The 25,903-nt window shown below is 53.2% G+C and overlaps 1 protein-coding gene across 2 annotated transcripts; it reads right to left on the bottom strand.

Moving 5' to 3' along the window:
* Positions 1 to 298: 298 nt before the first annotated feature.
* TJAP1 (tight junction associated protein 1) lies at positions 299 to 24,523 on the bottom strand. 2 transcript variants are annotated; one of them, XM_065885647.1, is made up of 11 exons: positions 24,475 to 24,523; positions 23,869 to 23,960; positions 14,640 to 14,769; positions 7,799 to 7,896; positions 7,009 to 7,134; positions 5,360 to 5,388; positions 4,457 to 4,618; positions 4,182 to 4,248; positions 3,032 to 3,139; positions 2,847 to 2,930; positions 299 to 2,080 (listed from the first exon to the last, which is right to left on the bottom strand). In XM_065885647.1, the coding sequence occupies exons 5-11, from the start codon at positions 7,105 to 7,107 to the stop codon at positions 980 to 982; spliced, it is 1,650 nt and encodes a 549-aa protein (XP_065741719.1). In that variant the 5' UTR covers positions 7,108 to 7,134; positions 7,799 to 7,896; positions 14,640 to 14,769; positions 23,869 to 23,960; positions 24,475 to 24,523; the 3' UTR covers positions 299 to 979. The 2 variants fall into 2 exon arrangements, with proteins under 2 accessions (XP_065741719.1, XP_065741718.1); XM_065885646.1 differs by lacking the exons at positions 7,799 to 7,896; positions 14,640 to 14,769; positions 23,869 to 23,960; positions 24,475 to 24,523 and adding an exon at positions 3,921 to 3,950 and having other exon boundaries at positions 980 to 2,080; positions 7,009 to 7,107.
* Between the last annotated feature and the right edge of the window lie 1,380 nt (positions 24,524 to 25,903).

Raw genomic sequence — 25,903 nt, 5'->3', positions numbered from 1 at the left:
TACAGGACCTGGGGTTCTGGGGTGACACCTTACACAGGCCCTGTAAGGATCGTAACTGAGGTAAAGAGCCCCCCCGAGCTGGGCTGGACCCTACCTCAAGGAGAGACTCAGGGGCCCTGCCAGGGTTACTTGAGGTACACCCTCTCCCACCACGTGATGCTCTGTGCCCAGGGAAGCCCCAGGCAGAACAGTGGTAGGGGTCAGTCAGCAGCAAAAAGACTAGGACGTGATTAGGACTGGGAATACTCAAGAATGGGGAGAATAAGGGCAGAAGGAAGGTCATTAATAGACAAATTAGGCCGTACCAGTAAAATAGTTTTATTTAATTTTAAAATAGTTATTGATGTGAAAATTTCCCAAAGCTGGGAGTTAACAGTCTAGAGCCAAGGTTGGGAGTGGGACCAGGATTCACCTAGAACCCAGCTTGAGGACCCTGAATCCCACCCTCTACTCCCTTCCAGAGGGAGGAAGGAAACAGCTGAGGGGAGCCCTGAGTCAGTCCTCTCCCTCATCCCCCCGAGGGCCTGCTGTGCCAGGCCCTTGAAGGCAACAGCTCGCGCAGAGGATTTGGGGGGAGAGGGAAACAGGTGAAAACTGAAATTAGAGGTTAATAATCCCAGTGACCCTCCTCCCCCCACCTCCCTGCCAGATAAAAATAGAAAACTGGTGGATATGAAAGAAGGATGGAGGATAAACACTGATAAACCCCCTCAGCTCCCCAGAACAGACAAATTTGGGCCGACTGGTCATGAGCCCCAGCTGCATGTTACCTTTGGAGAATAAATATTCCAGGGAGGGAAAAACCATGAGGCAAGCTGGTACCAGTTACAGCCAGTGCAGCGAAAGGCCTGGTGTAGCCTGACCCTATCTGCACAGGGAGCAGAGGCCAAGGGCTTGGGCTAGGTGGGGACCCTGAGCTGCGAGGGCTGGGGCACCTTTGCAGACCCCGTGCAGCAGTGGCAGGAAGGCAAGCAGGGCCCTAGTTGAGCAGGTTGCCCTGCTCCTGGGCCTGGGTCAGGCTGTCCTTGCGGTGCAGGTGGTGCACCCCCATCCTCTTGGGGCTGCGCTGGGGGCGGCTGGAGCTGGGGAGTGCCCAGGCCCTGCCCTCAGTGTGAAGAGTGCCAGGCCCCTCCTCTGTGCCACCATCACTGGGCAGCAGGCTCTGGCGCTCTTCCTCGGGGCTGATGGGCAGGTTCAGCTGTTCCTCTTCCTCCTCCCTGGGAAAGCCAGGGTCAGCTTCTGTTGGCAGCAAAAGCCCACTTTCACCGGGTGGGGAAGAAGGTGCCTGCACCTCCTCATCTCCGCCAGCGGGACCAAAAGCAAAGTGGCGCTGCAGTTCAGGGAGCGCGTCACGTCCAAAGGCTGTGCGCTGGGCCACAGCGGCTGGGGGCGGAGTGCGGTCCACAAATGCCCGCTGCCAGCTGGCCAGCAGGTCCTCCTCGAAGCTGGCGGAGCTGGCTGGGGCACTGAGCCCCGGGGGGGCGGGGCTGGGCTGGTGCTGCGGGGAGGCCTGGGCCGAGGCAGGGCTGCTGGGCACTGGGCTGGGGCGGGCTCGCTCACTGCCCTCCTCCACCAGGCTCAGGGAGATGGCCTGGCGGGTGGCGTAAGTGCAGTTGGGCAGGGGGCTGTTGCGGGGAATCCGCACCTTATCCTCAGAGAATTCTATCACCTTGCGGCCAGGATACAGCGGGTGGGGTGGAGACGGGGTGGGGTAGGGACTCAGCTTCTCAAAGGCCGGCAGGGACATCTCCTCCTCTGGGGAGCCACCCACGGTGCCCAGAGAGCAGCACTCCCCGTTGGGTTGGGGGACGGGGCTTCCCGGAGCTGGGCAGCTGGCTGGGTCACCTGGGTCACTCCCACTCATATCCACATGCACAAAGACATCCTCAGCCAGGGGGTGCCCGGCGCTGCCTGACTGGGCCGAATTGAGCAGAAGAGACTCCGGCTTCTCCAACACGCGGGCAATGACCGAGGTGGGCACCACAGCCCCTGGGGCCAGGCTGGGGGCAGGCCCCGGGCTGGTAGCCTCCTGACCAGTGTGCAGATGTTTCCGAACCATGTCCTGTAGCTCACAGGGCAGCTGGGGTAAAGGAGCGAGAGAAGGGAAGAGAGATGTGAATGAGCCCAGCCTAAGACAGCTTGCTTCAGGGCAAATATGACGGCTGCCACATATAAGGCCCCCCCCGTGTGCTGGGCACTTTGCTATCACCTGTTCCGCAGCACACAAAGGTATGTCCTCATTTCGCAGATAAATTGAGGCTCGGTAGTGGTAAAAAAAGTTGAAGCTTTTGATTAACACAGCCAGGATCTGAACCCAGAACTGGTGCTAAGGCCCACATGCTCTCAAACGTCTAACTTCTCCATCTCAGTGGTAGATTCTGCCCAAACCAGACACAAGCTTGAGAATCAGTATTGACCAGAAGCCTTAGAAATACCTCCACTCCTTCTGTAGGCCCCATCAACCTTGAGCCTGAGTGCTGGGGTCTAGGGTTTGCCCCTTGGAGCAAGGGCCCCTCTCAATTATTCTTATGGCCCATACCTCTGGCAACCCCCTCCTTCCTGCATGGCATCCAGAAATTGAGATCCTCTCTCCCTGTCTCTGTTCCAGAAATACCAACAGGGCCAGTCCCCACTCTGCCCCTAGTGACGGGCCCTTGACAGCATGCAGGACACCAACCAGCGGCCGAGCTGACTGGCTTCAGAGGACACAGGGAGGCGAGGAGAAGGCAAAGCAGAAAGCAGGGAGCTGAAGGTATGAGGACAGGACAGAGAGAGTTGTAGAAACTGGAGTTGGAGGCATCCTAACAAGGGCAGACGGGCATTGGCAGGGAGAGTGCCCCACTCACATCAGCGAACTTGTGGTTACGGAAGTGAGACTTGTTGCACTTCAGGAGCTGCACAGCCAGGTTGCAGTCCAGCCGGTACCGCTCCTGCGGACACAGACGCAGTTCAGAGCCCGGCACAGCCCAGGGGAGCAGGGCAAGGCCAGGACATGGCAGCACAGGCAGGGAGGCTCCCGAGGTGACCGTACATTGAGCTCCTCCAGCTTGTTGATGGTGTTCCTGGCGTCCAGCAGCTTGTTGGTCAGCTCCACGATCTCCCAGTCCAGTGTCTTCCTGTCCATCTCAGCCTTCTTGATCTGAGGCACAAGACTCACAGTGAACCCGGCCCACACCCCAGCCAGCCCTTTCTCCCCTCGCCTCCCCCTCTTCCCAGCCCAGAGACACAGGAAGCCACAGGTGCTAGGGCAGCCAAGGCACACAGAGACAGACGATGGACAGACAGAAGGAGACCAGACACCTCTCCTGTAGTCCAGGCTGGCTGTGGGGAGGGGGCTCTCTGAGCATGACTGACAGCTGCCCAGGCCGGGACAGAGCAGTCTAAGAGCTGCCCGGCCCTGGAGGGCACTCAAGGGGCTCTACACACCAGGCGAGGCAGCTGGTACCTGAGAGGCAAGAACTGTGCAAACCCAGGGGCTGAAGCCGATGCTGCCTGTGGCTGTTTCCAGGATCAGGTTGGGAAGCGGGAGGAGGTGGGGAGTGGGGCTGCGTGGCGGCTGGGGGTGCCTGTGAGATTATCTAGTTGAGCAGGGAGGGAGCTGCAGGCTCAGAAGCAGTCTTCTGATCTTCAGCTCATGGACTGGGTCCACAGGCCCCCTTCCCCCAAATGGCCGGGGCTTGCTGCCCACGGCAGCCAAGAAGCTGTGAGCATTCAGTGGTGACATCAATCAGTAACTCTGCCCAAGCCAAGAACAGGCTCCCCAGCTGTCCCCCAGGAGGGAGGCACTGACTGCTGAACAGGCCTCACATGAGGAAGAGGAAAGGAGTGGGCAGAGGGCAATGGCCGGGCCCCAGCAATCCCAGATCTCAGCTGAGGAGGAGGCGAGGGCCAGGGAGAAAACACACAAACTCAGACGCAACTGCAAAAATCCAGCTGTGGCTAAGAGAGGCCTGAGAGGAGAAGGTGGCAGCAACGGTGGCAGCGTGAGGGAAGACGAGGAGAGAAGAGAAACAGTGTGAGCATTAAGACAGTCCTGACTCTCACAGTACACTGCGGGCCCCTCCCCACCACGGCCCACCCCCTCCCCGAGCCCAGGGCAGGATGGCAGTCCCCTGGCAAGTCCCAGCCCCTGCTATCCTGTGAGCACAGCGCCAGCCAAGCTGCCCTCCTGGACAGATTACCAGCGTATGCAGCTTGTCCTCTAGCTCCTGGTTGGTCCTCTGGGAAGCTGTGTAGCTGTGCTGCAGCCTGTAGAGGGACACAAGGCAGACCCCTGGATCAAGATCCTGTTCTTCAGACCCTGCTCAGCCCCTCCTTCATAAGGGATCTTGGGCAAGCGCCCCTCCCAGAACTTCAGTTTTCGCATCAGAATCAGATGATCTCTGAAGCCTCTCCGGGCTCCCTCCTATGAACAGGGAGATGCATGCATGTGTGTCCCGGCCCCTCGTTCCCACACCTGCGGAACTTGTCCTTAAATTTGTCCAGCTCCTCACGGCTCTGGCCCAGCTCCAGCTCCAGGCAGTCCTGCCCAATCTCCAGCTCGCGCTCCAGGGCCTCAGTGCGCCTGGTGGCCGAGGCCAGGCGCCGGCGAAGCTCCTCATTCTCCTGCTGCAAAAGCCTGGTAGGGTGAGGGGTCAAGGGCAGAGGGGCATCAGAGAGAGAAGGGCCACCCTAGAATTCCAGGATGGATTCAGGAAGGAAGGAGTAGGGGTGACGTGAGAACAGGTAGCTGTGGGCAGGGGACTCCTTGAGATTCAGCCTGAGTCTGGGGCAGCGTATCCCCTAGGCCTGCTGGCCCTGAGATCACAGCTTGGCTGGGAGGGGGAGAGGGGATGGGAGAGGACAGTCTGCCCCCCTCACTGCAGAAGAACGAGAAGACAGAATTGCAGGGGCTACAGTTCCCAGTCTGTCTCTGGTTACAGCCCAAGCCAGCTGGCCAGCAAGCCGCCAGCTCCAGTTTCCCCACTGCACAATCAGGCTGCTCCATTATTCATCTTTTAGAAACCCAGCCCAGTGCTGCCCTCCTCTGCAGAGGCCTCATGTAGTTGATAGAAAGGGCTGCGGGGAGGCAGCTGGCACAGGAGGGCCAGGAGCTGGGGAAGGGAGCTTTGGCAAGCGCAGGCCTCTCAGAGCCATCCACCTCCTTGATGCCAGGTCCTCTTGGAGCCCATGGAACAAACCTCTTTTTCCAGAAGGAATATCCCAAACTTCAAGCCTCCTCCCAGAGTCCCTAAAACACCCCACCCCAACCTTTACCTCTACCTAATCCAAGGAAAAGCCCAAATGAAACAACAGCCTCGCTTGCAGCTAAGAGGGGCAGAGTTGAGGCAGGGCAGGCTCTCGGGCAGCAGATACTCACTTCATCCTCTCCGTGTCAGTCAGGGGCTCCTGGGCACAAAAGAACAGAAGCTTGAGGCTCAGCTCTGGACCACTGGCCTCCTGCTTGTTCCCCACCCCCTCCAAATAGCCCTGGAAACGGCCATGTCTGAAGCCCAGAGACTCACAGCAGAAGTGGGCTGCGGGGCCCCACAGATAGAGGCAATCCAGTAACACCTGGACCAGCCTACTCTCTCCCATTGCCAACCAGATTCCAACCCTCACCCTTACCCATACTAGCTCCAACCCCTCTTAATACTAGAGCCAACTGCAAATGAGCTCTGGTACCCATGCTACCTCTCCCGGTAGAGAGCCTCTCAGCTGTTCACTGGGCTCCTAGTGGGCCCTGCAGGCACAGCCAAGACTTTCCAGAGAAGTGATGAAGCCAGGCGAGCTAGAGTAGGGTTCTGAGCTCTGCCAAAGCCCTTCTGGCCCCCAGGGCAGAATCAGGCCCTCACAGAGGCTCGGGAAGCACAAGCACGTGCGGGAAGGAGAGCCTCTGGGCTAAACCTGACTGAGACAAGTAAAGCGTCTTCTGCTTTCACCCTCCTGCCGCATCCTCCTCAAGCCTCCACGTTGGTCACGAGCCAGAGCTCCGCCAAGCGCAAAGCAGAGCAGACCCGTACTATGACAGGAGGGAAACGTCAAGCAGCATCTGATTGGCCTGACTGCCTCGGGATGCCAATCACAGGCAGGACAACGAGGTGGGTGGCCCAGACCATGGACTTGGGAGCCACTGACACCTGGATTGATCCTGTTGTACCATACACTGGTTATGTTAATCTTGCTGAACCCTAGTGGCCTCATCTACAAAACCAGGGGAATGCCCAGTGGGTGGCACCTAGCACAATATCTGGCCTTTTAATTTAATGTTTCCTGAACTGAAAATGGGCAAGTCATGGGTGGCATTTCTGCCGTGAATGTGACCAGAGTGGGCCATGGTATGCCTGATGCTCAGCACGTGCTGGCCATCTCTCAAGTTCTTTAAATGTGTTTCACGCACTGCAACGGGATAGAGACACAGACGCAAGATGAATAAACTGCAGCCCTCGTTTCCTCCTGCAGCAAGCTGAACGAGGGAGGAAAACCGACCTGGAGAATGCTTTGCAGTTGCCTGAAGAAGCCCTCCTAAGAATCTAATGCAGTTCCGAGCAGGGAGCATGTATTTGATAAGTGTCAGCCAGAAAAAGGAAAGCTGGAGGAGGGCCTGACTTTCAGGGCCAGCAAAGAACAGCTAGTCTTGGGGAAGTCGCTGGAGCACTGCTTCCTAATGGCCCCCAGAGGGGCTGCAAGTTGAATGGCTCTGCTCCACCAGTGGAGGACCAGAGTCCTGGCCTCCGGGCAGTTTAGCACCCCTCTATCGGGTGGGCTGCCTCTTGCACGAAAAACAATACTGCATGGGATCACTTCTGCTGAGCTACATGTCCTGGACACATGGACGTGTGTCACAGCTGTCCCCTATGAGTCTACATGGCTGCCACCAGCACTGCTGCAACTGAGAGCCCAAGTGTGTACCAGGAATGCCACACCCTCACCCCAACTGGTGGGACCAGATGTGCCCTCAGGACAGCCAGAACCCCGCCTCAGGGGCCTGCATCTGCCAGCCAGGGCAGGGGCACCACTCTTGCTGACCTCCTGCTCGAGCTGGGAGCCAGGAACTTCCAGCCGCAGCTCCCGATGCTCAGGTGGTGCCTTCCGGTAGGGTTTCTTAGCAGGGGCTGCACTGGTCATTCTGGGAGGTGAGAGCTCCTCAACCTGCTGAGGGGAACAAGGAAGGAGGCTCAGAGATGTGGCAAGAAGCCTCTGAACTGAGAAAAAAAGAGGACATGTAGGAGCCACCAGGCAGGCAGACAGGCCTGGGCTGCTGCTGGGGTCATTCGAAGGGCTGGACTCTGGTGTGTCAGTGCCCATGGGTCAGGGGCGTGCTGGATGGGGGCCTGGGTCCAGGGGGAACAGATGAGAGGAAGCCAGGGTCCAGGGACTGGGTGCAGGGAGTATGGATTGGGCCCGAGGAGCAGCCCACCCCTTGCCCCTGTGGTCTCGGAAAGCAGCCTCAGAGAAAAGGCTGCTCTCCAAGCACCAGTTTCCTCAACTCTAAACTGGGTTGAGAATGTCACCAATTTCATAGGGTTGTTTTAACGATTATGTAAAGCACTAACAACAGTAGCTGGCACTCAGGAACTGTTCGATAAATGTTAGCTTTAAAAAAAATCGTAACCAGAAAGTAAGGGTTTGAGATGCGTTCCCAACCTGAGCTCCTCCAGGGGGTCACCAAGCTTAAGGGCCTTCAAGGTCAAGCCTCTCTGGCCTCCACCACTCTTTTCACCAGCCCCCACCAAGAGGGGCTGCCTGCTGCCGCCTCACCTGCCAGCCTCCCCAGGAGGGAACCCAGTGGGGGGTGCAGGCCTCACCAGGAACATACCGTCCGTCTGTTGGCAGCTCTCTCTGTTCCGCTGTCCGGGAGTCAGCCCTCGGCTCTCCGCATCCCACAGCCCCGCCACTTCCTCTAGCCAATAGCTCCTGAAACCAGAGAAGGGAAGAAAGTGGAAACCAGGTGTCAGCCGCCTGTCTGTCAGTACCCGCCAGGGAGAGCTGGACAACAGTGGAAGCACTGGGCTCCCCGTGAAAGCTCTGTCCAGGCCCAGATGAGACACATGTGTGTCTGTGTGTGTGTTCATGGTCTTGGCTTATCACATGCCTGATTCCGGGATAGGTCTGGTCCTGTCTTGTCCCTATCCTACCTCACATCTGTCCTGTTCATCTCCCGGGCCTCTCAGAGTCTAGAAACAGCTAAGAGATTCGGGAGACAAGGGTTGCAAAAGAGAACACCAGGAAAAAGCTTAATAGAGGCTCAAGAAGACGCTGGGGAAAAAAGCTCCTGGCAATGTTTCCAGAAGGAGCCCAAACACTTAGTTCTGTGAACAATGGTGGCGAACAGACTGTGTGATGAGGGGTAGGTCCAGGAGAAAAGCAGAAAAAGGAGAATTTTAGAGCAATGATGGTTCTCAACCAGGGTGATTTTGGTCTCCCCCGACCCCTGATGTCTGGCAAACATCTGAAGACATTTTTGGTTGTCACACCAGGGGTGGGTGGTACTGGCATCTAGTGGGTAGAGGCCAGGGGTGCTCCTAAACATCCTATAAGGCACAATACAGCCTCCCAAGACAAAGAATTATCAGCACAAAATGTCGATGGTGCCTAGGCTGCAAAACCCTGTGTAGAAAGCCCCAGTCTGGGGAGCTGAGACGCCTGGCTTCTGGGCTCAGTGCTGCGTCTGACACACAGTGTGGCCCTGGGTAAGCCCTTTCCTCACTGGATAAATCTATCATCTGCACAGAGGTGGCTGGACTGAGTGACCTCTGAGGTCCCCTCCAGGTTCTTGGGGTTCTGACCTCTCCCCCACCTGTAACGAGCTGGGCTGCAGCATGGGGGCAGCAGCCACCACAGGGACCAATGGAGGCAGTAACCTCAGGTGGCCTTCTGGGCATAAACAATCTCGAGGCCGCCATCCACCTCACCAGAGCTGGGGCTGAGGGAAGCCTTGCGGGCTAAAGCGTGTGTTCCTGCTGCTGGGACATGCCCTGGCCACGACTCCTGTCACATTCCAACAGGGCCTGAGGCAGGAAGCACGGTGAGGGGGCGGGGAGGGCGGGAAGCAGGAGTGGCCTCCCTCCTCTGTCTGGGCAGCCTGGCCTCTGGTGTGGGGTTCTGGGGCTTGGCAGCAGGCACGAGCCGCCACCCCAGCCCTTTGATAGTGAGGCAGAGCGGGTCCCCACAGGGCACTTGCAGCAGGCCGAGTCGGGCTGACTCCACGCGCAGGAATCTGGGCAGGCCTGAAGGGACAGCACATTCCTGAGGTGTAGTCACCCCTACAGGTTCCCCAGGGCTACCCTTCCGGTGGGACCCTGGGTGGGAGCTCCTCCGGCCCAGGGGAAAGGCCCCAAAAGTCCCAAGCCAGCCTGAGCACCTGGGTTCTGATCATCAGGGGGTCTCAGCGTGGGGGTGTATATGAGTTACAAAAGAGGAAAGAGCCAGAGCTGCAGGAGTAAGAGATACAGGTAGCCAAGAGCTCCCGGGAAATCCAGAGCTGGCTTCTGCCTTCTCCCCTTCTCTGCGGAGAAGCCAGGTCCCTCCTCCCTTCCCCACCTGCTCCCCACTCAGCTCAGTAGCCCTTTCTCCTTGCAGGCCCCTTTATATATACCCCCTCTATTCTCAGCCTCTTCTCTTCCCTATTCCTGCCAATGCCCACACTGTCCTCTAGGTACTGGGACACCTGTGTGGGCGGTGGGTGGACCGCTGACAGGCAGGGAGGACTCTGACAGGCCCAGGTAACTGGTCATTCTACCTGTGAGGAGAGAGAGTGGTCTCACTCCATACCCTGCTGGCCCAGCTCTAGCCATCACATGTCCTACAAGCTCATCCTGCCTCATCTTGACCTCACGGCCCCACAGCACATATTCCCAGGGCTTTCATGGCAAGATAATCTGGCTTGCTGAGGGGACAGACAGTGTGGATGTGGCTGGCAGTGAGATGGATCGTAAGTGCAGGCTCGGACTATGGGATGAATGGTAGTGGTGATGGGAGGTTCTCTCTCCCAGCCAGAGAAAACTCTTTTCGTATGTGCCAGAGTCACAGGGAGGGAAACGACTCCCAACTGGGGAAGCAGAAGACAATGCCCACTAGCGAGACAGTCAACCAGGGAGCCTGCAGTGACCCCAACACAAGTCCATGAGGAAAAGTCCGTGCCGCCCCCTGCCCCATGTCCATAAATTCCAGTGCTTGTTGGGGCCCTGGCTCCAACTCCTGAGATCTGCTAAGCACCCCAGATCCAGCCCACAGGGGACCACAATTCCAGCACTGAACGGGGACTCGATGTGCCTGGCAGGCTGCTGTCCCTGACTGGAAGCAATGCAGGGAAGGTCAGACCCAGGAGTGAGAGCAATGCCAGGTGCACTGCAGAACAAAGTAAGAAGCAGCTGAACAGCAGGTCCACAAGCTGGGAGAAGAGGAAAGATGAGCTGGAAGGCAGCAGAGTGGTCCCTCCAGGAAGACCCAGCTACTAGATGCAGCCTCCACTGGCCAGATCTCCTTCACCTCAAGATTCCCAGGTTGCTTTGGAGTGCTGCAGCCCAAGGAGGACTCCCAATCCCATGTCAAGAAGAAGAGGCCCCCAGGGAAAGCTGAACAACTCAGAATGTGCCATGGGCCACAAGGAGCAAACAAGGCCTTTTGGGTCTTCTTGGCCTCTGGATGCTGAGCTGGCTCCAGGGCACCTCCGAGAAAAGAGTCTTCTAGAAGTTCTAGAAATTGACAGGGAAGAATCCCACTCCCATCCCTCACCACAAACTACCTGAGCTTCAAGGAATTGGACGCAGATGACTCAGGATGTGGGGTACCAGATCACATGCTGGGTTTGTACTACAAGAACAGCTGTGCTCTGGGAGAAAGGCTGAAGCCTAAGTTAAAACCCCCGGCTGACCCAGTCTGGTCTGCAGCTCCTCGGGCTGGACCTGCAGGCACGGCTGAGGAAGACACCCAGAGCAGCAGTAAACCCTCCCATCTCGTGGAGGTGAGGTGAGAAAGGAAAGCAGCTCTCCTCACTGCGCCCACCCCACCTAACTCCTCCTCCTCCTTCCTCTCCTGCATAGTATTCATTCTTCAGTTACTCAGAATCAGTTCAGAGGACAGACTCAACCCCCTATCTGCTGGGGCGCAGGGCAGGCGTGGGGGGGTGTTGATAGCTTCGTAATTGTCATGTTGCAATCTGCCAGTCAGCTCAGGCCGCCTGTTACCGCCTGCCCTGCATGAAATACCTTCTCTCTGATTACAGCCCACGGGCACGATTAGCTACCTCCAGAGAACAAAGTCTACTTTCATTAGAAATGGGACTCGGCACGCACAGGGAACCTGCACTGTGAACCCACTGAACAGCTGAGCAGAGCATGTATCAGAGACAGATACAAGGAGCAATGTGTGCCAGGAGCTGGCTGAGCAGTGTCCTTTAATCAAAGGACAAAACATCTGCCAAGCATCTCTCTCAAACCAGGAGATGGGACTCCTACCCACTCCCCTTTGTGGATACGGAGAGTGTGGGTATGTGACCTGGGGCCTCCATCGAGGTCAGGGACGCTGCTGGAGGCGAAGCAGGATAAGGAGAAACCGCTTCAGAATTCAGATTATCTCCAAACCACTATCCTCTCTCCCATTCCCTGCAAACACCCACAGAGGCAACAGCAAAAGGTTCAATTCCAAGAGCCAAGGATGCCCTGTTACTTCCCTCTGCCATCCTTTCTGTGCGTCTGCCCAAGGGCAAAGTCATCAGTGCAGAAGAGGAAGGGAGGTCCCAGCATCCAGCTTTCTCTCTGCTCAGGGCTCAGAGGCTACCCCCTCAACACTGGCCCAGCAGAGGGAGACAGGATTGAATCCAAAATAGGTCTGGCTCTTTGGCTTTTCAAACTCTGCCCTCCCCCACTGGAGGTCTCCTCCAGCTCCCAAGCTCTGCACTACCCTGTCCACCGGCCCAGTTCAGCTGCCTGCCCAGAGACACCGCCCGCTTCCCCAGCTCCCCACATCACCCACACTCTCTTCAAGAAATTAGGGTCCCAACAGTTCCTCTGGGCTCAGACCATTTCTGAACTTACTAATGTCTCTCTGCTCCCAGCCGTCACTGAATCAAGCAAGTGAAGGACCTCAAGGGGCCAATGAACCCAACCTTCTGATTCAGGGAAGGCACACACCTCACCACAAAAACCATTAAAGCCCTTCTTTTGTAATTCACCCAAAGAAAGTCAAATGGACGTTAGCAATCACTGCTGCTTTTAAAATGAAAGGAAAACGGCCCCTTTTCTGAATACTCCAGCTGTGCTGTACGGTACCTTAACCCAGCAGGATATAAATAAATAATAAAAACAAATATGGGCCCTTCCTGAAGCCCCTAATCAACCGCTAAATAGGAACATCTGATCACAGGGACTAGCGCCTCCCCTGCGGAAATCGTCCTCAGCTGTGAGCCCTGATGTAGTCTCTGAACACTACAGGCCTGGAGGAAGCTGCACCTCTCAGGGCAGGACATACTCCTGCCGTACATATCTAGCTGCTTTTCAAGCCTCTGAAATCCAGGCTCTGCCTCCAGCTGAGGCCCAAGAAACACAAACCACCACCCTACAAGGGCCAGCCCTATAACCAGCAGGGGGCCCTGAGATTGCCCACAAGGACCCCCCCCCCCCCCACCAACCGCTCCCAGTCAGTATGGCTCCTCTCCACCTCGACTGTCAGTGAACAGCCGCACAGTGAGCCGATCCGACCAAAGCAGGCTGGGTTCAGCCTTCCCCACGCCAGGCCCCCAGTTTCCGGCACAGCTGTTCCTGAGATACCTAAGCAAAGCCCTCAGCGATGCTGGGCGCGTGGCAGGCAAGCAGCCAGCAGAGCACAGGTGGAGCCCAGGCAGGCTCTGCTCTGGGCTGATGACAAGGCTGGAAGATGCCAGTCTGTGCCCAGACCAGCCCTGCTGCCCCTCCCCCAGGCAGGCCTGTCACCCCTCGGGGCAAGTTCAACCTCACCCTCTTGGGGCGCGCTGCCTGCGGCCCTGACCTGGCCCCCTGCCCGCTCTAAGCAGAACAGACTGACAGGTTTTTAAAAGCCAGAATGGGTGGGAATTATTGTGCCCCAAAGTCATCCTGAGGCCTCAGAACTAGTGCTGGTGACCTGTGAGAGCTCACCTGGATCCCCACCTGAGCAAATGCCTCAAGTCTATCCACCTGGCCTCTCATTCAAGCAAACACTTGACAGGAACAAAGGGGCTGAAGACTACTGATGATGATGATCCAAGCAAACCAACCCCCACCCAAAGGGAGGGCCAAAGAATCCCCAGGATCATAACCAGCACTTGACCTTAGTCCCCATGCCCTCTCCTAAGGAAGCGCAAAGTGAGGGTGGCCCTGAATCAGCCCTCCACTCCACGCCCCTTCTGCTCTTCTGGTCACAGCCAAGCCACAAACCCCTCCAGCTTGCTACCTCCCTACTCAGGGTCCCTACACATCCGCGCAGCACCTACCCCCTCTCTCATTTACACACTTACACCTCATGGTCGCCGGCAGCTCCCTGCCATCTCCCTCCTGGCTCAAGGGAAACAGAATCCACGTAGAGGACCTCCAGGTCTCAAGTTCCCCCATCCAGCCCACCCCACCCTGCACTGCCTCCAGAGGCTGGAGACAGTGTCTGTCTACAGAGTTACCCATGCAGAACACCAGGGAGCCCCGAGCAATCGGCCTTCCTGCTACCTCTGGACCCCCCCTTCTCCTTTCCAAGTCTGGAGGGAGATGGGAGCTTGTCGGGGGCTTCTCCATGGCAAGCTGAGGCCAAGGCCTCTCCTAGGCCCACTGTGGAGTCCAAAGCCAGGTCCTTCCCCCTCTGGCTGAGCCGCCCTTCCCAGCTCTTTATGGTTAAAGTCCCCATGAAGCTCCAGACGTGGAAGGCGGTGGGGGGACTAACTCCACCCACTCCACCTCCCAGAGCCACAGTCACCAATGGGAGCTACATCTCTGGTTCTGGGCTCCAGCTTTCAGTTTAAGTAGTTTCACTCTTCTGCCCAGGCAATTTCCCACAGCCAGGCCAAGGTTTTTCTCAACTTCCCCACTCCCAAGAAGAACCTGCAATTGATCCTAAATTCAATTCGTACTCTGGGATGAGAATAATGGCTACAGCATCTTCCCCTCTTTTTTTTTTTGGCTCCGCTGCAGGCCTTGTAGGATCTTAGTCCCCGGACCAGGGACTAAACCCAGGCCACGGCAGGGAAAGCGCCGAGTCCTAACCACTGGACCACCAGGGAATCCCCACCATCTTCCCCTGTTGATAAAGGGAGGAAACTATCCGGTCTAGCAGAAAATTCCCTTCCTACTCTCGTTCCATCTGTCTCTGAGGCGTGAAACCAACAGTATGGTAACTGAGGGATGTTCTCAAACTCCACGGTGCTAAAAGCAGATTAAACAGAAATGCTAACCATTCTGTTTTAAGGGAGAACTAATAGCCATGGTACTAACTAAAGGGAGAAGGAGGGGCAAAGTCCAGCAGCAGATGGGCAGGTGCCCATGCACAGCCCCACCCACAGCAAGGAGACTGGGAAAATGGAGGGAACCCAGTAGTAAGGACAAGCGAGCAGAGGAGATGGCATGATGTAAGCAAAGGGGAGAAGGCACAGGCCAGGGGGAGAGAGGAGAAGAGAGGCATGGCTGGCGGCACCCTCAGCTGGCCCAGGTCAGACTCACAGGGTTAGTGTCTTCTCCCCAACCAGCCAGCTCTCCTGGTTAGCACGGTTAGCGACAGACTCATGGCAGACGCCCTCCAGGCACTCCATACAAACAGACAGCTTGGTTTGTGAGCAGCCCAACTCCGGAGCTGCAAAGAGAGAGCAGAAGAATTGCCAAGCTGCAGGATGCCTGAGGGTACACACTGCACTCTCCTGACAGGGACACTCCCCCAGACTTACCACCAGACCCTCAGGGGCTTTCTCCACTCTAGAAAGCATGCCTCGTGAAAGTATAGCAGTGAGCCCAGCTCACGACCCCAGGGATGGTCAACAGAAAGAGAGGACTGCTGTTTTGGAACGGGGCACTGCTACCAGGGGGAAGCTCCCCTGTCTCACCTATTCCCGGAACATTGCTGCCAGGCTGCACCAGAGCCCTGAAAGCTGCTTGTAAGAACAAAGCCACCCACAGCTGCAGCTGCCACCTAGCCCAGGCCTGTGCCAGCAGAGTTCACCCCACCACCTCCCACGGGCTCCAAGGAAAGGGGTTGGGAGAGAACTGGCCCAGGGACCGGAGGCTACAACAAGAGCTGCATGGAAAGCCCAGTACAATGGGGCAGTGTGCACCCCAGCCAGCTGGGCCAGTCAAAGGAACGGGTGACACACTGCCACCTTTCAGTTTCTGAAAGGGCCAGGGAATGATGCTTCCCAGTGAGCTGGCGCCAGAGGAACCCACAGAGCAAGGATAAGGGCTATGCTACAGCCAGGCTCCCCAGACCCTGAGAGGGACTACCTCACCCCCTCAGAATGAGCAATGCCCAGAAAGGCTAGCGTTCCCACACAGCTAGCCCAAGGAACACTCTTTCCTGAAAGCCTCCAGAACCACCTAGGGGAAGCAACACACCCCGGCTTTGAGATCTCAAGGCAAATGTGCCACAGCAGTGGAGTCCCAGAGACCCCCACCCAAGATGTGACCCCTGGGTCAGCAGGACTGGAAAGCCCTTCTGTCTGAAAGGCCTGCAGATGACAAGATGACTCGGGGAAGGAAGGGGAGAACAGAGACCACCCTGGCCCCACATATGGGCCTGGCCTTCTCCCAAGCCCAGGCCAACAATAAACACAGGCAGGAGAAGCTTCCGACAGGCTTCCCAACTGCCTCCTCACTGGGCTCCCCGCATCGCTCTGACAGCCCCAGAGGTCAAAAGGCCATGAAGGGTGAGATAACCATCTAGCAGAGAAGATGACAACTCTTCCTGTGGGCTCTGACCTCTTCACTGGACTGGCAAGGAAGCATGGCCACGGGCAGGCTACCTTCCAAATCCTCACCACACACACACACAAATAAATAAAAACACCAGCTGGGTCTGGTTTGCTTTTGAAAGGTAAAGCAGCAAGTGACCTGGCTAATCCAAGGTTTCAGGAACTAGAGGAGACTCTCTCTACACTAAAACAGGGGTTGAGAAATTAGGTAATTCTACTCCCTTCCCAGCCAAAGATGAAAGAGGAGTGAAGGAGAGAAACACGTGAGGCGAGAGTGTTGATGCCCGCATCACACTTGCACCCATCCTGGTTCCCACTCAAGGGCACTCCTGCCAAAAAATTTCATCCCAGAATAAAAGACAATCCCTCAGAGATAAGCACGGTGCCCGCTGTGGCAAGAGCCTCTAGGAAAGCTGGTCCATCCTCCCAAGGAGCCAGCCCCCAGGAACGCACCAGGCTGGGCAGGAGGCTGCAACCAGGCTCCTCAAAGGCTCCAACAGGGAGGGACTCACTCCCACCCTCACCCCCCGGGGATTAATTGTTAGGAGGGCAGATCAAGCTGAAGAACAGTAAGTATTACTATCGAGTTTTGTTTATTTTACAGGCGATACACGATGGGGAATGTCTGGAAGTACACAAAAATGATTAGAAAGATACATGATAGACGGTTAACAGTAGTTCCCTATCTTTGGGAAAAGGCTTAGACAGGAGCAGTGGGGGAAGAAAGGAAAGGTCTTTTTACTTTACTTTTAATTTTGTATACTTTTCTGTATGGTTGGTATTTTAAACGAGGACATACATTATGTTTATGATGAAAACATACAGCTCCTCAACAAACGGACAAAATCCCTCCATCTGTACTGTGCTTTACCATTCTGGAAGTGCTGTCCCTTCCATTATATTTCCTTTGATCCTTATAGCCTAGTGAGGCCCACGGAACAAGTGGAGTTCTCCCATTTTGAAGCGACAGAGAGGACAAGTGACTTGCCCAAGGCCACAGACACACTGGGACAGAACCCTCCATATCCAATTCCAGTGCAAAGCCTGGAAAGCTGTCTTCTCCAGGGAGCCACAGGAAAGCGACTACAATTCTGCCCTAATTAAAGACCCTCAAAGACTTCTGAGATTGAATTCCCCACTTGGCTTTCCTGGGAAGGTGCAAAGAGGCCACTGCTCAGTACGCAAGGCGATAAGCACAGAGTTCTATCTCTCTGGTTGGCTGAGTGGAAGCACAGGGCTCTCGGGTCTACGCTGACTTCCCAAAAAGCAGTCCCTACCCTCAGGGAGATCCCTGCCACAGTTTACTGTGAGAGCACAGAAGCTCTTCACAAATAGGGGGCCATGTCCTTTATAGATTCCAAATGTCACCTAGTAGACAGTTGGCACTTACGAGATAGACCAAACAAAGTTCTCACTCTTCTACTCATGGACTCAGTCCCTCTGAAGCCTAAAAGCACACAGCACAATCCAGTCCAGCTGGCTCACCCAATCTCCTCTCAAATCTGCTTAACATACAATGCAGCTTATTACTCCTGCCAAGATGCCATCAGGAAGATATGCCACATTGCAGTGTGCACCCCACACCGAGGGATGAGGGGTAGAGTCCGGGGAAAACTCCTTCAATCCACTTCTGCCTGCTGGTTTCATCCTTTTAGTTCATCTAGGCACTAACAAGGCTGTAGTAAGTCCTGGTTGTGAGCATGGAGCCCACCAAGACAGGACCAGTGACACAACAGAAAAGCAAGCAGGTTACAGTGGGCACTAAAAGGAGCTTAATGAATAACAAAGAGGATGTCAGCAACCAAAGACCTTTTAGAAGATGCTAATTAAGCAAGGAAATACACCTGTGTGTACTTCGATTCCTCTTTTAACTCCTTCCTGCTGGCTTAGGGATGTGTGATTAGAACATAAGGCTGAAAAGGGAGACAGCTGAAGCCAAGCACCTGGAAGATCATTTAACCACATTAACTCAACCCTGGAAAATAATTAGTAATGCAATTGTTAATACTATCACCGTTTGTTAATGCAGGATCTTCCTTCCTGAGGGTTCAAAAAGCTTTGCCAGATAGATCTTATCTGCTTTAGTCTAAGGAAGGACTGGGTTGGGTCACACAGGAACCAGAGTTGCTCAGCACCTACTATGTACAGTCTAACTAAACGCTCAGCCTTCAATAAATGACCTTGCCCCTAAGAAGCTTCAAAGAAAGAAGATCTTGCCCCGAGATGGGGAGAGACAGGTTAACTGCCCCCCCGCCCATCATAGTGTGATGAGTGCTCTGAGGGCAAAGAGGAGAGGCACCTGGCTGGGGCAGGGGTTTAAGGACCAGACAAAAAGGTTGCCCTCCCGAGAACCCAGACAAATCTTCCTCTGATTGTAAACTCACACTGGAGCACCACCCGGCATTATACAATTAGGAGGTCTAGACTTCTGGAAACAAATTCCTTTGGTGTTTGTTCAGAACTGGTGCCCGAAGAACTACTCCCATCAACGATACCAAAAACAAAAAGGCAAAGAATGGACAGCGACCCTCAGCTTCCAACCCCATTTCTGGGGAGCACCTGAGTTAAGCCTGTTCTGTGGCACAAGAAGATCATCGAAGCTGTAAGAAAACTGGGACAAGAAGTCTGGCTTCCTCAATGCCTAGATGTGTTCCATCAGCTTCACCCAACATTTTTCAGTCTACAAAACACCGGGGAACATGGATCATCAAACATGCCATCCAGTCATCCCCAGCCTTAACTATTGGATTGACCAAAAAGTTCGTTCGGGTTTTTCTGTACCATCTTACAAATCCACCACCTACCCACCCCCACCTGTACCCACCAAGGTCATCATCAATCTCGCATGCATGTCACAGTCCATCAAAGGAGTTGTTTCAACATAACAGATGGGGAGAAGGATCAACAATCTTATTTTGCACACTGATGCTGTACCCAATCTCACCTTTTTTCTTGCTTCATCACAAAAAAGGAGACTCTCTCAATTTTACTCCCATCTCAGAAATGTTCCTGGCTACCTGGCAAAAATCAAAAGGCTTAGTCTACCTTGAATAAAAACAAAGCCTTTTCTTATCCACTGAGTTTTCCAAAGTGGGATTCATTCATTTAACAAATATTTACTGAGTATCCTTCATATGCCAGGCACCTTGCTACAGGCTGTGTACTCATTATCTCTAATGCTCAATACTCTTGCAAAAAACGTAATGTCACCGTCACTTTATAGGGGACAAGACCAGTGATCCTACTGGTTAAGCAACTTGCCCAAAGTCGCACAGCTGGTAAGGGGCAGAGTCGGGATTAAAACCCAGCTCCAAAATCAGACTCCATCTACCACATTGCTCACCCCACTTCCAACTCCCCTCACCCACACCCTCCCAGTCTCCCCTATCTCCCCACCCCCACCCCATGATCAGGGAGGGTGCCTCCTCTACAGGGTCAGCTCAGTGAAAGAGATAGACAGGTAAACAGAGAACTCACCACACAACATGGTAAGTGCCAGGACAGAGGTTCAAAGTGCTGTGGGGACCAAGAGGAAGAAAGGAAAGCAGGGAAGTCTTCTCATTGGAGGAGACAGAGAAGCTGGGTCTCAGGGGATGAGCAGAGCTTCAGAGACAGAGGTGAGCATTATGGAGAGTGAAGTGCACAAGCAAGAAGAAAAAAGTAAGCGGATGTCTAGAAAAGGTTCAGGAGCAGTAGGAAACTCAGGAGCAAGGAAATACAGGACAAATGAAGCAGAGTGGCAGCAACTCAGGCCAGAGGGTTGAATTTGGGCCAGAGTGCTTTTTGCATACCACGTTAAAGAGTGTGGACTTTATCCCAAACAAGGGAGAAACCATGGCCTTTCTAAGGGAAGAGACATTGGTTTTTTGTTGTGTTTTTTTTTTTTGCAGTATGCGGGCCTCTCACTGTTGTGGCCTCTCCCGTTGCAGAGCACAGGCTCCGGACGTGCAGGCTCAGCGGCCATGGCTCACGGGCCCAGCCGCTCCGCGGCATGTGGGCTCTTCCCGGACCAGGACACGAACCTGTGTTCCCTGCATTGGCAGGCGGACTCTCAACCACTGCGCCACCAGGGAAGCCGCAGAGACATTGGGTTTTTTTCTAGGAAAATAATTTTTAGAGCAGTAGGGTAGAGTAGGGAGAGACTGCCCACATTTCATTCACCTGTATGCACCACAGCATTATAAAGCACCTCTTATGTGCCCTGCACTATCCTAAATGCTAGAATACAATAGTAAGACAGTATCTGTTCTCAAGGCACTTAGAGTCTTGTGAGAGTCAGACAAGTAAACAGGCAATTACAATGCAGCCTAAGTGCCAAAATAGAAGTAAGCACAGAAGGACAGTAAAGGGCAGTGGGATCCCAAAGGAAGTGACATTTAAACTGAGACCACAAGAGCAATAAGGAAGGTAAAGGGAGTCTGGAATGTCTGCATTCCAGACAGCACGACCAGCTTGTGCAAAGGCCCAGAAGCTACAGAGAATGAGATAAATTTAGAGAGCTGTTAAGAGGCTGAATCCAGGTGAAGAAATGAAGACCCAGTTTACCCACAGGTCCTCGGCACTCAAAATATGGTGGTGAGAAGGAGGTGAAGGGATTCGATTCAAAGATAATACATGAATATGGGGTGTTATGAGAAGAAACTGATTTAGACAACAACAACAAGAAAATGCTAAAGGGGGAGAATCGGCTCAAAATCTATCAGCCTTCACCCTGAAGTTCAATCATTTGCTAAAATGTGACCTGAATCTAGAAAGTCTGAGGACTTCTACCAGAACACAAAGGTGTACTCTACGGAGATAACACGTTTCAGCATGCTGACCGAAGCACGAGTCAAGATAAAGCACATTATCCTGAGATACATGGCTCCTCTATTGATGGAGAAGGGGAGCAGACTCACAGATGCTAACTCTCAAAATCACACATGCCACAACAGACTGAAAAGTTCATCACAGGGCTGCATCAGAATTCCCAGGGCAAACCCTAGGTCCTGAGCCCCCGACACCAGGCGCATGCCTACCCTGATGGCAGAATGGAGAGTCATTTACTGAAGAAAAAGATGGACACCGAGGGTGTGTTAAATAGACAGGACATGACTCAGAAGGAGGGGAAGAGTAAGTCATAAATACAGGGCAAAGGAAAGCCAGTCAATCAACCCTTGGGTACACCTCTGCCCCAAGGCTGCACACGGGTCTCCTGCCTGTTAAAAGGAAAGAGACCTGGGCTCGGCAACAGGGCCTTCCTCAACAACATAAGCTTCAGCAGAAGCACATTTACTTTCCATTTTCCTCTCACGTTAGAGGGAGGGAGCTGTCTAAAGCTGCCACATTTTTCCCCCTGTGTAGTTTGCTACTTTTTATTTTTAAAAGAAAGGTGCATCCAGACCGTCTATGAGTTTAACACTATGGCTGCTTCAACTGCTCATGTCAGTAACCATAGTCAGATTGAGCCTTATATTTACATCTACATTAACTAACACCCACACCCACACCTTTAATGCATGCTAAGAATGGATCCCAATGTAACTCTGTCTGCTCACCCAACCCAGCCCAAGTTGAATCACCAAGTTGAATCACAAAGAGAGAGTCCAGATTTGGCTAACATGGCACAGGGCGCTCCCTCACCAATCCCTGCATCAGTTATTATCTCTGAGAGGAAGGAGAGAGCTGAGATGAAGAGCTCAGCTCCTAAAACATTTTTTAAACAAACAAAAAATATTTTACTACAATATGGGTATACATCTAACTATCATTACAAGCAAACGAGATACACATTGCCAGTAGGCATATTTAAAAGTTAATTTCGGGCTTCCCTGGTGGCTCAGTGGTTGAGAGTCCTCCTGCCGATGCAGGGGACACGGGTTCGTGCCCCGGTCTGGGAAGATCCCACATGCCGCGGAGCGGCTGGGCCTGCGCATCCGGAGCCTGTGCTCCGCAAGGGGAGAGGCCACGACAGTGAGAGGCCCACGTACAGCAAAAAAAAAAAAAAAAAAAGTTAATTTCATACCAAATGCAAAAAAAAAGGCTCAACTGCTGAAGCCAGATTGCCTGGGTTCAAATCCCAGCTCTAACACTTACTATCTAGGTGACATTGAGCAAATTACTTAACCACTCTGCACCTCTATTTACTCATCTGTAAGATGGGGATACTAACAGTATTAAATTACTTAATACAGGTAAGGCACTTACAATAGTGCCAAGCACAAAGAATGTGCTCAATAAGCACTATTATTATTAATCACTCAACTGCAAATTAGATAATTTTGCAGCCTCACAGCTTCAAACAGGAAGTCACTGGCATTTAAACATCACTTTAAATAGCTTAACAAGGATATTCTCACTACACACAAAATCTATACTATCCAAAAGCTGTGCCTCTTCTCCTTAACATCAGGATAGCAGCTCAAACCAGTACAGGTCCTCCACAGAGAGACACCAAGTTCAATCATGAAGCAGAAATTAGTGCTGAGGTCTGGCTAGTATAACAACAACAAAAACATATTGCGTGCCAGGCACTGTTCTAAATACATTAATATACTGACTTATTTGACCCTCACACAACCCTATGAGATAGGTAATCTTACCATCCCCATTTGATTGATAAGAAAGCTGAGGCATAGTGAGCTGTGCAATTTCTAAAGGTCACAGAGCTACATATGGCAAAGTGCAGATTTGAATAGGCAATCTGGCTCCAGAGTCAGTGCTCTTAACTTCTATGTGCGCTCACCACAGTCCTTGCTGATCGCAACTTCTTAGGGACATCCACAAATTGTTCGCAGAAAGAGAAGTTTCTCAACCTTCTAGAAATGAAGTCACAGCTAAATAACACTAGTTCTTCAGATACTTGAAGGTACTGAAGCTAGTCTAGTGACAGTGATTCGGATTGGTCTGCCTGGAGTAAGCCTTTTGCAGGCAGGGATGGGGTGGGAGTGGGGAGCAGGAGATGGTTAGTGCGGAGTCCTAGAGCAAACCAGACTTGCCAGTCCAATCATGGAGCAGATGCTGGCCCTGAAACAGGCTCCAGTAAGAAGCATGCTCCCAACTCTGGCTTGGTGCATAACCACAGGGCATCAAAGGAAGTGAGGACCATACTCACAGCACTCTGTAGCTCCAGACCCCTTCTCTTTTCTCCAACCCCAAGTCCACTATCTCTCAAGCCATGCTTAGTTTTGCTAATGAAACTGATTTTTTTTTAATGTGGTTTGATGGGAAGAATATAAAGGAAGAGAAGAAAACTACCAGAAGAGAAAGGGGCAAGTTTTACAATCCTTTCCTTCCATCACCACACTGGTCCAGGTTGTAAAGCAGCTCTCCAAAATCAGGTGTCTCACGGACAGAATGATGTGAAAAATGTTCGCAGAGCTTTACCCCAGTCAGCTTGACCTCTTACCATAAACTGACCTGGGTTTCTCCTCCCTAATCCCAACCTGCCTCCCGCCCTCCTCTGACCCCACCTACCCACCAAATCCACACCCCCAAAAGAACACTAACAAGCCCTTCTTACCAAAAGAAACGATCAAAAGAGACAGACATGCTGCAAGAGTGAATTCAGGAACTGGTGACAGCAGGTACCTAAATGGTTAGTGAACACCAGAAATTTGTTTTCTTATGACTCCCCACCATCTGACACCCACAAATCTCCACTTCCGGCAGGATACCAAACTGAAGATGTGATGGGGAGATCAAAGAAAATACAGTGAGCATGAATGCACTGCTTGTGACAGGGATGTGTTCAAATACTTTCAGCCTGATCTCTACGCTCTTGCCCACGTTCGCCTGCACAGGTGAAGGCATACACGGCTCAATTCTACACCCAACTCTCAAAAATCAGCGTGAGATCTAAGGAGAACATTAACTTAGGAACCACAGGCAAAGGGCAGCCTCTATAGAAGACTGCCCTTCTCAGATTAAATAATTTTCAGCATCACTCGTAGCCCATGCATCCTGCTCCGCTCCCAGGGAGCATGCCAGCCTGTCACCGGAGGCCACCTTACCCGCTCTGGGGTTGAGCTGGGGCAAGTCGCTACCTCTTCTTCTTTCCAAGTATTGTGATTTCTTCCAGTCCCTGGGGCCCCTGAGTCTTCAGCTGAAATTGGGGCAGATGCTGCTATAAGAACTGTGAAAAGGCTGATCTAAGTCTAGAAGATGGTCATTGGATTGGCTTTAGTTCCCTCTTTACCAAACCTGCCCAACATCCTTCAGGTCTCTCTTTCCCGCTTCCCTACTCTCCTCCTCCACGGAAAAGACCCCTTTCCTCTCCCACCGGCCTCGTACGGTCGGGCCTCCGCCCCACACTCCAGGCTTTTTACTCTCCGCTAAGAAGTTCCGCTCCAGTTCGTGACTCTGCTTTTCCGGGGCTGCGTACCTACTTCTGGTTGCCCCGCCTCGGATCCCCTGCCCCAGGGCTACCACTGGAATCTAGGCCCCCTCCCCTCCATTCCTATCGCCTTTTTTTCTCTCCGCCTCCAACCTTCCACCACTCCATTTTCTCTTCTTAACCCCGGTGCTAGTCCTTCCTCCGCCCCAACTCCATGTTGGTGTCCCCATGATCCCCTACAAGTCTAAACTCCCGGCCCGACTACTCCAATCCCACAACAAACTTTCTGCCGCTGCCCACTCCCTTCAGACCGCCATCTTGCCGCAGGGCAGGCCGGGTAGTGGTCACGGCTGCGGGAATCCCCACGCACTAGGCGCCGTGCGTCATCGGGGGCGTGGTCATGGGGGCGTGGCTTCCAACTGGGGAATAGTGGGGCGCCAGACAAGGTGGAACGACGGGGAGCTCGTAAGAGCAGGCTTTGGTGGCCTGGCAGCAGAAGGAGGAAGGAGGTGTCAGGAGTAGGGCGATAGCGAGAAAAGTGGGGAAAGATTCTGGTATTCAAAACACAAAACCAAAAAAGACTGGGGGCAAACAGCACAAAAATATAGTGAGGGAGTTGCAGCACTGGTTCCCCATCACCCAAAGGATAAAAGGCAGTTTCTTAACTTGCCACATGGAAATCTCTAAGACCCAGCTTCTTCGCCCCTTCATCAGCCTCATTTTCCACCTCTCCCGGGGAATTCATGTTCCCCATTGTCCTGTTTTCAGGCCATTAGGCCTGAAAACGTCCAAGCCCTCTCCTCCCCTTGCATTATGAATTCCTACTCCTCCTTCAGCCCTCAACTCAAATTATCACCTCCTCCAGGAAGCCTTTCCCAATATCCTAGATTGGATTTGGTGCTCCTTTTGCTGGGTATCTCTAGCCACTTGCACATAACTTCATTGTAGCTACCTGTGCTGTAATTATTTATTTACATGTTGTGTCTCTCACTAAACTGCTGCTCCTTCAGGGCAAAAACTACATCTGATTACATCTTCATATTCCCTAGCAGGTGCCTGGCACACAATAAATACTTAAGAAATAAATAGCATAGCATTCTGCCACTCACTAAGAATACTCCTGCCTCAGGGCTTTTAGGTTTGCTCTTCCCTGTGCCTGGGATGTGCTTCCTCCAGATATTTCCTCTCATTGTGTCTCTGCTCAGATGTTACCACCTCAGAGAAGCCTTCCCTGGCCAAACTATCTAAAACAACATCCCCAATCACTCTCCCTTACCCTGCTTTAATGTTTTCTTTCACAGCACTTATCACTATCTGACATATTATATTTTTGTTTGTTTGTTGACCATCTCCCACTATAATGCAAACTCCAGAGCTCTGGGACTTTTTCTCATTCATTACTGTATCTAAAGCAATGCCTGGTATAGTAGGCACTCAATAAATGTTTATTGAATGAATAAATGGCATGGAGATAAGTGATAGAGGGATTTTGGAATGTAGTGATGGGGAGAAGAAATTGAAAATCCTGTAAAATAGGGAAATGCATAAATGGAAGGTACAGGTCCCTAAGGCCAGACTTGGCCATATCAAGAATGGGAACGAAGACAGAAGCCAGACGCAGCAAGGGAGGGAGGGAGTAGGGTGAGGGCCAGGTGGAACTCTGGAGCAGGGTCCTCAGGGAGCAGAGCTCTCCTGGGAAAGCCCCAGTTCAG

Source organism: Phocoena phocoena, chromosome 10 (assembly GCF_963924675.1).
Source record: "Phocoena phocoena chromosome 10, mPhoPho1.1, whole genome shotgun sequence".
Classification (NCBI taxonomy): domain Eukaryota; kingdom Metazoa; phylum Chordata; class Mammalia; order Artiodactyla; family Phocoenidae; genus Phocoena; species Phocoena phocoena.
This window is presented reverse-complemented; position numbering and strand designations above follow the sequence as displayed.